The following is a 13753-nucleotide window of genomic DNA, read 5'->3' as shown; positions in this document are numbered from 1 at the left end:
ATCCTCTTTGCCGCTGTTTGGATAAGCAAGGCTACTAATGAAAAGGCAAGGGATTTCACAGAAAACACTGTTATATAATATATGTCCACAAGATACAGCAAAGGATGTGCCATTCTTTACGGTGATATATTACAGGTACTAGTAATGTGTAGAAAATGTAGGGTTCTTAAGTCCAGTCCTAACTACAGGTAGTGCTTTTCGGTGATAAATTGTGAGCATCGTTATTTGGATAGTTTTTAATTTTCCTAATTTATTTTATTGTAAATATTGCACAGTTATACTTTATTATATACAGTTATTCAAGGATGGCAAAAATAAAACAGAGCTGTAGCTCAGAACAAGGCTCTGTGTTTGCGTGGCAGTTTGTCTGTGGGCATTTAGACACCATACACAAGGATCAGCACAAGCAACAATCAGAGCCAAGTGATTCCATGTTATTCAATCAGTGGAGTGTTCAGCTGCAAATGCAACACCCCTTTCCCACCCCCTCCTCTTTTCCCCTTACTCCTTTTCCATCTCAAGCACCTGACTGTCGCTATGACAACCCAGGCGGTTTTGTCCTCCCAAAAGGGAGATTGGGTGGAGCTGGGCGTAAGTTGTTGAGTGTCAATTTTTGACCCAGTGGTGGGTGACCCTGTCTGTCTTTGTGTGTTGCACATTGTGGCTTAATAGCACTTTAATGATCATTTGCATTCAAGGAGGAACATAATGTGAGTGATTTCTGGGTGAACAACTAGACAGATCTGAGATCAGGTCAAGGAGTTGGAAGGTTTGTATGTGTCCATGTGTGTCGTTGTGGTGAAATGACATAGCTCTCTACAGTTAAGCTAAGGATTCTCTACAAGGGGTATTTATTCCTGCAGATGACTCAAGATAATCAAGATTATAAAATAACTCATTCATTCATTCATTCATTCATTCATTATCTGTAACCGCTTATCCAGTTCAGGGTCGCGGTGGGTCCCTGGAGGGTACACCCTGGAGGGGGCGCTAGTCCTTCACAGGGCAACACACACACATTCGGACACTTTTGAGTCGCCAATCCACCTTCCAACATGTGTTTTTGGACTGTGGGAGGAAACCAGAGCACCTGGAGGAAACCCACGCTGACACAGGGAGAACACACCAACTCCTCACAGACAGTCACCCGGAGCGGGAATCGAACCCACAACCTCCAGGTCCCTGGAGCTGTGTGACTGCGACACTACAAATATTTATTGTGCCCTATAAAATAACTGGTTATCATTAATATTCCTGGATTTTATTCTATAAATGTATCACATGTAATATCCTGCAGTCTTAACATAGTACAATAATTTTTAGCGAGGAAGAGTGATGTGTGTTGCTTCTCTTTTTGACCATTCTTGTAGACTACGGTCTACACCCCAGGAACCTGGAGGAGAACAGACGTCCATCTGGAGAACCCAGAGTACCACACCAGATGGTTCTTCAAGTACTTCCTGGGAAAAGGTGGAGTATATGCTGCCAATTCTTTCTCTCTCACTCTGTGTATGTATGTATCTCTCTCTCTCTCTCTCTCTCTCTCTCTCTCTCACACACACACATACACACACACACATGCACACATGCACATACTTCCGTCATATGCTTCAGTTAATTTTGCAGTACAGTAACGTTTTTTTTTCTTCATCTTTTGGTCAGTTTCAACATAAGGCATTAATTAAATGAGCTTGTTTTTCATAAATTCAGGGCAATTTTATAGTTAAGTAAATAATGTCACTCATAGTGGTCTGATGTGTAAATGTTGTGTTGAAGAGAAGAGTCAAAAATTTGGACATCTTCTTCTGTGGTTTTTCTTAATGCAAAAGAATTAATTAATTTGCTTTTGGAATTAATTAATTTGATTCCATTTAGGTATTATTCATTGAATTTAAAGTTTGTCTTTTGCAAAGTCCTTAAGCTCTTTTGGTTCCAAATGCATTTGTGAGACATCCAAAACTGACCTCTAATGTTAAAATGATTAGAACAAATGCATTTGTATAAATGTAAATGAACGTGCACATGAATAGACTCACATGAACAAAGGAGATAATGCAGTTAAAGTCTGTCTGGCCTTTTTTGTAATAACATTGTTGGTGCATTGTGTGAGAACCCTCTGCAGCAGCGCTATCATTCATTTTCTGTCCCTCTATCCCCCTCTCTCTCGCCCTCACTTTCTCTCTCTCACACACAGACACACGCACTAACAAAATTCAGCAAAGCACACACTCATTGCCACTACATGCTCAGGAAGCAGATGCCTGCATTATGTCATCTTAATTGATTTTAATCAGTACAAATACCTTTCAGAGACAAGAGAAGGAGGAAGAAGGGAGGAGAGAGATGGAGGGGAGAGAGAGAGAGAGAGAGAGAGAGAGAGAGAGAGAGAGAGAGAGAGAATATACAACACAGAGTAGGGTGGGGACAGTGAAACAGAACAGATCCTTGTGCTGTAATTGGGTTTCAGCCTCCATTCATTTATCTTCTGTCTCCTAACCACCACCCTGCTTTCATCCAAAATAGCCTAGGCCAACTTTTGAAGCTTTAAGCATTGTGCATTTTGCACGTGATTGGCTATAAGACTGAATTAGTTTTGACTTCTCTTGCCAGTGTGAATACAAGTTCAACTGCAAGTGTGTGCATGTGTCCGTTTAGTGAAAGAATTTATTTGTAACCAGTTTGTTGTACATGTTGCCTGCAGTCCATCAGAACTATATTGGTGTGGATGCAGAGAAGAATCCTTTCTACCTTTCAGTCGTTTTATCAGACCAGAACAACCAGAGAGTTCCCCAGTACAGAGCCATCCTCTGGCGCAAAACGGTAAGTGTGTCTCTTATGGTCAATCAGTCATTCTCCGTCTTGTTTCTAGCTACATGGATTCAGTTGGGAAAAAAATAGGCCAATATATATATATATTGGTTTAAAAATGTAATCTTTAAATTATGGACATAAACAGCAGAGAGAGCAAGAGATTCACAAGAGATTCACAAACTACTGCCCAAGCATTGTAGATAATTAAAGCAAACAATGACTTTAATTTCATTTTAGCAGTCTTTAGGAAGCCAGCAGATACAGATGCTCTCTAGAGTGGTTAGCCAATAATCACATAGTGCTGAGACTAGAATGTAGGGGAGTTAGCTGAGCTAAGCGCTGCACAACAGAGACTTTTTTTTCCCTGTCCACTCACTGCATTCCCATATATTGTCATGCCAGCTTTTATATCTGTGTAACCCACTCTGTGACTAAAACATCTATTAAAAGTCAGTCTAATTACTGTATGTCTGATGTACTTCCCTGTTTTTCATACAGGGTACCCTTAAGATTAGCCTTCCCTACAGCCCCACCAAAACACTATCAGTCAAATCCATTTTAAGGTAAGGAATACGCTTATGCAGATCGATTTCCCGAAACAGAGATGCTGACACTGAACATTGACTTCACTGGGATGCCACTTTTAAACATTATGAATCTAAAAAAAAAAGTTTATTTATTTATAGTTACACTTATATAGCGCCTTTCTAGACACCCAAGGAAGCTGTACAATCACCACTGCACAGAACAGCATTCCATTCAGTATTCAGTCCACATACACACTGGCGTGAAGCTGCCAAATGCACACAAGTGTACTCTCAACCAGGATCAATCCACCTGGAGGACCGCATCGGGCATTAGGGTGTTCACCCAGGATAGAGTGACCATCCATATCTGGCCATGCACACATACAGTCATTCATTCATATACACACTCATTTACTCACACCAGGACAGTTTTTAGAGTAGCCAGTTTGCTTATGTCTGTGGCCACATTTTGAAGTGATACCATGGTGGCGTGGAAGGGCCTATAAAGTATTCTGCCTACTTTGATTGGATTTTCTGGATGGTCTATTTAATCCTCTAATGCACCAAGCAATGAAAAAATAGCTGCTGCGCTCTGATTTACTGATTCACTCTGTGCATGGGGCAGTACATATGCATTTTAGACCAGAATTTCGATTTCATAATGTGTAAAAAATATAGCACATTGTGTGAATGCTATTATAGAAATGCATTACACATGGAACCTGGTGATTATTTGTTAAACATGTTTTTGACAACAGATATACACTGTTATACACTGTGTGCAGCAATATATTCTTTCCACAAAGGGTTAAAGAGTACGTGACCCCTTATTCAAATTAACATTTTTTAATTCTCGATTTGATCTCTTCTCTTTTTGCATGTAGTGCCATGAACATGGAGCGCTTTGAGAAGGGCCCTAGAGAAATCCTCAACCCAGAGATCCAAAAGGTATGAGTCACACCTGTCATCTTTTCTTTCTCCCATTCTTCACTTGGGATTTTCATCACTAGCTGTCCCATTCTCCAGAGAGCACTGTTGTCCATAATGAATCTTCTATGCATTTAGAAAAGATGATGACTTAAAACATTATTTATTAATGGTCTTATTCTTACCATTTGTCATTTCTTTTAGGATTTACTGGTGCTAGAAGAGCAAGAGGTAATGTTGGTATTGAATTATATAATATTTTTAATAATTTGTACTAATTCTATTATTTAAAAAAATCTTGTAATAATATTATATTTATACAATACCATATATAATAATCACAATTATATAAATAAAATATATAAATTATAATAGCTCTAATAACAAATTCTGTAATAATACATTTGGGATGCATGTAATTACAGGGCAGTGTAAACTTTAAATTTGGAGTGCTCTATGCCAAAGACGGTCAGTTGACAGATGATGAAATGTTCAGTAACGGTGAGCATGATGCTACAACCCTAATTTGTCATTATTACATATAATCAGCTGTCACACGTGAATTCAAAACTTGCTGCATGAGTTTGTGCCTTAGTTATTAATTGCTCTAATAGATTTTAATTTTGTGAACATTTCTACAGAGACTGGAAGTGAAAACTTTAATAAGTTCTTGAATCTGCTTGGTGACACTATTTGTCTGCAAGGCTGGGCTGGGTACAGAGGAGGCCTGGACACTAAGAGTAAGATTGTCATGCTCAAACAACTTTCAGTATACTGATGAATGAAAAGAAATGCACGCGGGACCCTGGGGGAAGGAAACGTTACACAGGTTACACAGGTGTTGCACATATTAGACAAATACCCCAGACAAGTGAAGGTTATTGGCTGTAAAGATGGCGGAAGATGAAAAACAAAAAAGTGATTTCCCATTGCAGTGTAGCATAGACAGTGTAGTACAAGGTTATATCATTATTAATACTGTAAGGTAATACACTGTACCTTTCTTTGGTAACAGCTTCTGCTCTTCTAGGAAGAATTTAGGCTAGATTGTAAATATTTGATGGCATTCAAACATGAGAGCATTAGCAACATCAGGTATAGATGTTAGATGATTAGTTTTGGATCACAGAACATGAAAATGTCCCCAAGGAGTGGGATGGATGAGATTGTCCCCATTATATTATTTCATGCTTTTTTATGGAGATTATAAAAATGGCATGTGCCTGACTGCATATCTGCAAAACTGGTGAATGTTAAAGTAGCTGAATTCACTCATTATAAGGGGTGTGGTGTGTATATGAGATGCAAAATACATCATTTAGGATATGTTAAAGTATTGTCTGGACAAAACTTTAAACAGAGGTTATTGTTTTCGAATAAAGTAATAAATACGTTTAAACTTATTTATTTTTTTTTAAACGTTTTGAACATTTGTCCTGACAAAGATTGTATTAATGTAGACACTAACCAAACATTTGACTGAAGCAAACTGTAGACAATGCAGGACAGTGTTATCCAAAACGTAATGTAGTACTGTGCCAGCAGTCAGTCAGTATTTGCAGTTAAGAGCCCTGAGGGAAGAAGCTGAAGTGGGTAGTGTGCACAATGATGCTTAGCCAGAGCAGTGAATGAACTGGCCACACTCTGATGCAGGCTGTCAGAATGCTGTCTGTCATGCATTGGTTACATTTGACCAGAGCAGATGTGTTCATCCTGATAAAAGCTCTAAACTCAAATTTTGATATAAATACTGTTATATATAAATACGTTTTTTTCTTTCCCTAGATGACACTACAGGTATAAACTCCATCTACACGGTTTATCAGGGTCATGAGCTCATGTTCCATGTATCTACCATGCTTCCTTACTCTAAAGAAAACAAGCAACAGGTGAGTGAAACAAGAACCAAGAATCAAGAAAACCACACACACATTTGTGCTAAAATTGCAGATCAAGCTTTGTCAAATTCTCTCATACACACAAAATATTACACAGAGAGCAGAAAGGTTGGTTAAATAGTATGGTAGACTCCTTAGATGAATACACTAAAAGATATATTTATAGAGAGAGAAAGAGAGTGAGAGAGACTGTAATGAGGCAGAAGTGTAACCAGTCTGCAGCACAGTGAGTGGTTAGGTCAAAAACACTATATAAACCATTCCAGAACCATGGATATCACAGCTGTTGTTCTTTCATGCTGTCCCTTCATCTCTCTCTCTCTCTCTTTATGCGAACATTCTTCCTATCACCTTGTTTCTATCTACAGTTTCCTCTCCTTTAAGGCCGTTTTTATTCAGTGTCAAACCTTGTAAAGGTGTCCCATACAGAATGTGTTAACTCATTTCATATTTTTTCTTGGAGCAATCAGTTTCATCTTTCACCTTTCTTTCCCTGTTTCTCCCTTTCCCTCCCACTTTTCCTCTCTTTTTTCCCTTCTACAAATGTTCTCTGTGTCTGAACTGGGAAAATAGTTTCTTGACACGAGAGAATTTCTTGTCCTTTTGAAAGATAATACGCTGAGTGTGCTACAATAGTACATCATATTCTTAGACCACTAGAAAGGGATGAGATTTCTAAGAAATGGGTCTTGATTGTAAAAGAGAAAGTGATAATCTACGTTTGTTGCTTTGTGTTTTTGATACTTTCTTAGCTAGTCCAGGAAGACAAAACACTCAACTGAATAAAAGATCTTATGACATTAGGTAATTGTTTAGACTGAGAGTAAGAGGGAGCCTGTTCCAGAAGTCCATTAACTTATGAGCTTGGAAAAGGTCATTAATCAAAGAAGCTGATTCTGACAACAAGCCTCTAGTTGTTTTTGGTAATTAGACTGAAAATACTTATATAGTTAATACTATACAGTTGTTAATTTGAGGCATTGTGTGAGATTTCTAAAGGTAATTCAATTGAAAACATGTCAATAATAATTTACTTCTTCAGCACAGAGCAGAGTATTATAATGGAGTATTGTGCATTGTTAAATCATGTGTAGTAAGAATGATTATTTGTAAAGAGACAGAGGAAGTTCCGAAGGTTTTAAAAAAAGAAAAAGGAAGTATTAAAATAAATGTGCATCTGCTAAAAGTCACTGAGTTATCATCAAAAGATTTCTATGGTTTTTGTCTGTGCCAACTTCCTCAAACCTCAACTGCAATATCTTTTTTTTCGTGTCTTAGTTCTAGATGAACAATCTATTTATGTGACATAGAAGTTGTGGCTTTATGAATTTTATGAAGTGGCTGGATGTGGACACAACCATAATGAATTTAATGCAACATATAAATTAGTGTCAAGTGACAAACTAATCAGGACAAATAAACAACTAAATCAACATGACAACTAGAGAACTAAAATGCTTCTACAGTCTGCAAAAAAAAAAAACTGTAAAATACATATGCATTAAAAATGGAACGCTCACTGTATGCAGCTCTTCTTAAATAAAGAATGAAATGTCTGTCCATACAGTACTCTGGAACTGGAAAACTGTTTTAAATTCTTTGCAGGGAAATCATTCCAAAAGCCCAAGTGTTCATCTCAATATGATATTTAATCTAGAGCTAAAAGTACACAGTCAAACTCAAGGTTATAAACCATAGAGTACATACAGTAGTAAGAAAAGCCAAATATTTTCTAATGAAGACACATTCACAATGAAATCCTCAGTGGATTTGAAGTGTTTTTCCTTAGTTTATTCATGAAAAATTGCAGTACTAGGCTGATTTTGTTTCTGTTCTTATGATGTCTATGTGGATAAAGCCTATAAATTTGATATTAATTAAGTGTTCAAATACAAATATAAGAATTTTTCCATTTTTTTCTGCACTATTATAGTGACTAAAGGAAATGTATGTATTGTGTATATACAGCTTCTAAATTTTCTTGATTGAAAAAAAAAAATCTAAACACAAATTTGACCTAGAAGATAATCTTGTGTTCTCTTGATCATTTCGGTTGATTAGAGTAATTTGTTTAATCTCCAACTACTCTCTAAATATATTTGGTTAAAGTTAGCTTTAAGTCAGGTGACATGATGTCATAGGCTCCCAAAATTATGGTTATGAAAGGAAAAAATATGCCTTTGTTTTGCAACCAATACACGCATCAGTAACTGCCCCATCTACAGTTAAGCCATAAACCGGTGGAATTCCCTTTTAGAAAAAAAAAACAGATAGTTATTTTATTCATTATTTCTAGTCCTAGTTTTCAGTTCCAGCCTTTTATCTATCTCTCACTCTCGCTCTCCTATACTGAGATCAGATGTCAGGTTGAGTATGAGTGCAGCTCTTGAGCTGCTTGTGGAAACATTCACAAAAGCTGAATGTTCAAAGCATTTGCAACCGCCCAAGGCCTTCGCTGCCTTCAACTGAAAACAACTTTAACTCTTACTGCCAGTCCACATTAACCAAAACCAACTGTGAAAAGAGCATATACCACAACCCCGACTCACTCACCCACCCACACACACACCCACACACACACACACACATACACACACACACAGTACAGTCAGTCTGACGAAGGAGAGAGTACACCTCACTCACAATACACACTGGATGTTTTGTTTGTTTGAAAATATTGCATCCAAGCATTTGCTTACTGTATATTATATTTCACATTTCCAGAGATGACATGATTTATATTACTGTCGTGATATCCTTAGGAAAAATGTATATTTCTCATCAGATTTCTCACAATATAACTTTTTAAACTTGAACACAATAAAGGTTGTATTCACTCATGGTATCGGAGGATATCTGTGTTCAAAATTCTCTGCTTTTAAATTCTCCAGTATTTTTTTTCCGATATTGACAGAGTGATGTTATCTATTTAAAGTAATACACAGTGAATTAGCTGGAAAATTACAGTAGTATTGTAGTTGAAAAGTGCAGTTTATGGAATTATAACATGCTTATATTACAAATCATTGAACTGTTATTTCTTGGTCATCTTCAGGTGGAGAGGAAAAGACACATCGGGAACGACATTGTCACCATCGTATTCCAGGAGGGAGATGACGCCTCACCGTCCTTCAAACCATCTATGATCCGATCTCATTTCACACGTATCCCTGCATTCGAAATGAAAAAGAAAAGAATCTAAAACTCATAGAATAGATGAATGATTCTATATGTGTCTGCAAGTGTTATGCATGGCATTCATGTATCCTTAACTCACTCCACAGATATTTTTGCCTTAGTTAGATATAACAGTCAGAATGACAGCTATAGGTAAGTTTCTGTTCTGAAAGAGTCCTCTCATTTTATGCTCATTGTATATGTTTAATTGTATTAATAGTTTTTGTATGTAATACAGGTTGAAAATTTTCTCAGAGGAGAGTGTGCCATTGTTTGGTCCACCCCTCCCTTCCCCGCCAGTGTTCACAGACCACCAGGAGTTCAGGGACTTTTTACTAGTCAAATGTGAGTCTACACTTTCTGCTTCAGTTCATACTTCTGCTTCATACTTTTTTCAAGCTGATAGGACATATTTTCCCTGTCCAGATTAATGTTAATACTAATTTAACGTATTTTAAAAATCTCATTGCACTGACTTACTTTAAATGTAAACAAAGGTTTTTCCTTCTCTTGTGAAGTTATTATTATTTTGGAGATACATATTTTTTGGAAAGTCACTATGAAAATAAAAAGCAATTGTGATCACATAATGAACCTCTGTCTTATCTCGCTGTCTCTCACTACCTCTCTGTCTATCTTCCAGTAATAAATGGAGAGAAAGCCACTCTTGAGACCCCTACCTTTGCTCAGAAACGTCAGCGAACTCTCGACATGCTGATTAGATCTCTGTACCAAGACCTTATGCCAGACCTACACAAGGTAGATACACAGAGACACTCTAATTATCTACTGCTTCTGTCACTTTTTCCTTACAGTCTCTTTTAACAGCACAGCAGACTCATGTTGTTTTATGGCTCCTCATCATCTTGCTTTTTCTCCTGCAGTACCTCACCCTTAATCTCGGTCTTGGCTCACTCTCTTGTTAAAAATTTCCTGTCATTGTCATCTTCTTTCTGAGAGTTCTTTTGTTTTTATGGCTAAGCCAACAACATGCCTAGTTTTAACTGATAAAATGGACATATGATATATGAAATTCTATGAAATTCTAAGCAAAGGCTTGGGTGCAATATTTTCTATTTCACACAAAATATCAAGTGTGTATTGTGAGTGAGGTGTACTATCTCTTTGCTCAGACTGATTATACTGTGTGTGTGTGTGTGTGTGTGTGTGTGTGTGTGTGTGTGTGTGTGTACATTGTCTACCACTGAGAGCAAATCAGTGCTCCAAAAATATGTTCAGTTTACATTCATGGCGAGAAAGTTAACACCTGGAAAATTCTCATGTTTTCATACTAATAATATTATTATATAATAATACATCACATAATAAAAAAAAAAATAATAATAATAATATAAAACTGAGATTATATGAACATTTGTTCTTACAAAGTAATTTGACTGGACAAAATATAGTTCATGAGTGCTGATATAGTGTATAATAGCTCTGGGAGCCCCTCCACTGTACAGGAAGGTTCTATTAAATTTTAACACTACCACACGAGAGCTTTTAGCTTTTAAAAGCGTCAGCAGCTACATTGGGCTTTGGAGGAGTTTAAATCACTAGTTGTCTTAGTTTATTCTGTTAAAATCACTGTTGTCACATCTCTAATCTGTCTTATTACATTTCTTTTATTTCATATATATTACATATTGCTCAGTTCATACTGTATATATAAATGACCCCTTCTTAAGTTGCTGTTGCATTGTTGCTTATGTTTTCAGAGAGGATGCTCTCATGTCTAGCTTATCTAGCTAGAAGAAAGTTAAGAAAAACACTGCACTCAGATATTAAATACCACCTCTAACCACAGAGAAGTCCCTCGTTTCCAACAGACGATGTTTTGATGCTGAGTGCAGCAATGTCTGAGAGAAATGCTGCAACAGCTTTGGGAAACACCTTCATATTTCTTGAGTCATCACAAAATGTTGTTGCTGCAGCAATCCTAGTCCAGTTTCTTGCTCTATTGTTTCCCAACCTCTGCTCTGCTGCTAACCCCAGCCTGGCCTGTTTCTGCTGGTTTGGAGTTCCCCCTCTTTCCTGGGTCCTCCTCTCAGACCCGTGTGTGTGTTACTGCTCCTGTAGGTTCCCTTCTCTCCGCAGAACATGCTCAACCGCCGCTCTTTTAGCGACGTGCTGCCAGAGTCACCCAAGTCGGCCCGGAAGAAGGAGGAGGCAAGGCAAGCTGAGTTCGTCCGGATAGGACAGGTACTATATTCTTCCACAGACAGACACACACACACACACAAATGCATTATGGTATTGATCAAAATTTATTTTTTTCTCCATAGAAACAGCCACACAGGTGCAGGGCACAGAAAATTCTGAAGAATAAATAAAATGCCAAAATTCAAAGCTCCCTTATTTATTACAACACATTTTCAATATATTCAGTCCTCACTGATTAACATCACAACTGTTTAAAAATTGCAAATGTAACAGGTTTTCTTCCTTCTTGGAATTACAGCACATGAGCAGCATGACTGTGTGCTGACATTTTCATGACAAATGCTGTACTTTAAGCTATGAAATAGGTGTGTGTTCCTTTCTAGGCACTGAAGTTGAAAACCATAGTCCGAGGGGATGCTCCGACTAGTCTTGTCAATACTGGACTTTGCAGGAAAGAGGTGAGGGAAGAATACAATGCGAGACGAATAGAGAGTGTACATGCCTATCTAAGAATTTCCTTGCTTTATTTTTATGTTTTCTGCAGCCGTGGGAGTCTCAGACTTTTTGCAGTAGCTTTGCGTATGACATTGTATGCGGCGATTCCTGGGGTCAGTCATTACTGGTTGCCACAGACTCAGCAGGGGTCATGCTGTTGGAGGGTGCGTATATCAGACCATAAATGAACTGTCTGCATGTTTAAATTGACTTCAACCACATGGCTTTCCAAAGCTATTCAAAATTCTTCTCTATTAAAAGAATAATTCTGTTTTATTCACAAGTTTCAAATATAGTTCACACTTTCATGTATTTTAGGACAATAAATACAGCAACTAATACTGAATACAGTTTATGCTACTATACCAACGTACAATATACAGCTAAGAATATAATTACTGTTGGGACACAGTATATGTATATTTCTATGTATACTGTATATAGAAACATGAGTAACTGCATTATTCCTGTCATAAGAATGCACCGTTTCATATCCAACCCTTGAATTAGGCAGACATTTTCTATTTTGTTTACACTATTTTACACTGTTTGAAAACTGTGCCATTTATATAGTGTGAAAACATCAAGACAAACAGATCTATAGAATGCTCCTGAATAAAACCTTTTTACATTCACTCACAAACTTAAGAACACTTTTTATTTCTCATGAGTTAGATACCTGTTTTTGTTCTGACAGAAACTATCTTTACTTTGTAGTTCCACAAATTTGAGTGTATACTTTATATGCAGCAAACAATTATAGAACAGTATACATTAATAATAAAACAGTAAACATAATATATTGGATAGCATCACAGTCTTGTAATTGCTTTTGAATCTTTATTCTTAGTGAAATATTCCAGAGTTGTTAACAGTATTTACAATATTCTCCAGCTCACTAAACACAATTCCACCCAGGGCACAGTGTCATTTCCACTCCAACACCTGACTAATGTGTGCTGTGAAACTCTGCTGGCAGCTATGCAGATGTGTCCTACTGACAGCTGGATGAACATGCCATGGTCTTGGAACCATGTGCGATGTTGACGTTACATAAATGCAGTAAATGAACCTGAATCAACAGGCAGCGTTTCACAGTCTGAAGCAAAGGATGTGACAAGGGTTTGGTATTTAACAAAGACACATGGTTTGATTATTGTGAAGCACAATAGCACCACCTTGTGGAGTGGCCCATAATTGTGAGTGAGTATGTGCCAAAAGGTGCCCTTGATGGTGCAATTTCACACTGAATGAGTTTTTGAGTGAGTGAGTGAATGTTGCGGTCCAGTTCCATATGGGATTTTGAATCTGAAAATTTGCCTGAGAATGAGGTAAAAGGAAAATCTTTAGCTTCAGATAAAACACTGGCACATACTGGTTCAAAACTTTTGAAATAAATTTAGGAATGGTTGTAATCCCCCAGGATCATCTCTTTCTCTGCATGAATCAGCATGCACCACTTTGTCACATATCTACAGCTCTGAATCAGTGGAGTATATAGGCTCAACTACTCTGCTCTGCTTTGAAGTATTATGACTTAAAGTGACTAACCTGCAGTGTTTTTTAAGTTTCTTTTTACTCCATTCATGCTGGACTTTACCGAGTATGATCAATGAGTAAATTTAACACTAATTTAAGAATGATATGAGCCATGAAAGCGGCATGGTGGCACAGCAGGTAGTGTCGCAGTCACACAGCTCCAGGGGCCTGGAGGTTGTGGGTTCGATTCCTGCTCCGGGTGACTGTCTGTGA

The 13753-nt window shown here is 37.5% G+C and overlaps 1 protein-coding gene across 10 annotated transcripts in view; it reads left to right on the top strand.

The window, feature by feature from the left end:
* Positions 1-13753, top strand: part of garnl3 (GTPase activating Rap/RanGAP domain like 3) — a 73576-nt gene that overhangs the window by 45697 nt on the left and 14126 nt on the right. For 7 of the 10 annotated variants that reach the window (XM_066661368.1, XM_066661366.1, XM_066661372.1 and 4 more), the window contains 15 exons: positions 1371-1470; positions 2702-2820; positions 3310-3374; positions 4223-4286; positions 4470-4496; positions 4691-4766; positions 4907-5005; positions 6051-6154; positions 9219-9327; positions 9448-9493; positions 9579-9685; positions 9984-10099; positions 11423-11545; positions 11890-11964; positions 12051-12165. In XM_066661368.1, coding sequence (XP_066517465.1) covers positions 1371-1470; positions 2702-2820; positions 3310-3374; positions 4223-4286; positions 4470-4496; positions 4691-4766; positions 4907-5005; positions 6051-6154; positions 9219-9327; positions 9448-9493; positions 9579-9685; positions 9984-10099; positions 11423-11545; positions 11890-11964; positions 12051-12165 — 1345 coding nt within the window. The remainder of the gene's footprint in view (positions 1-1370; positions 1471-2701; positions 2821-3309; positions 3375-4222; positions 4287-4469; positions 4497-4690; positions 4767-4906; positions 5006-6050; positions 6155-9218; positions 9328-9447; positions 9494-9578; positions 9686-9983; positions 10100-11422; positions 11546-11889; positions 11965-12050; positions 12166-13753) is intronic. The other 3 variants (XM_066661373.1, XM_066661370.1, XM_066661369.1) reach the window with 1 other exon arrangement.

The sequence above is a fragment of the Hoplias malabaricus genome, chromosome 2, assembly GCF_029633855.1.
Source record: "Hoplias malabaricus isolate fHopMal1 chromosome 2, fHopMal1.hap1, whole genome shotgun sequence".
NCBI classification, from domain to species: domain Eukaryota; kingdom Metazoa; phylum Chordata; class Actinopteri; order Characiformes; family Erythrinidae; genus Hoplias; species Hoplias malabaricus.
The sequence above is the reverse complement of the archived record's forward strand: the minus strand, read 5'-3'. Positions and strand labels throughout refer to the sequence as shown.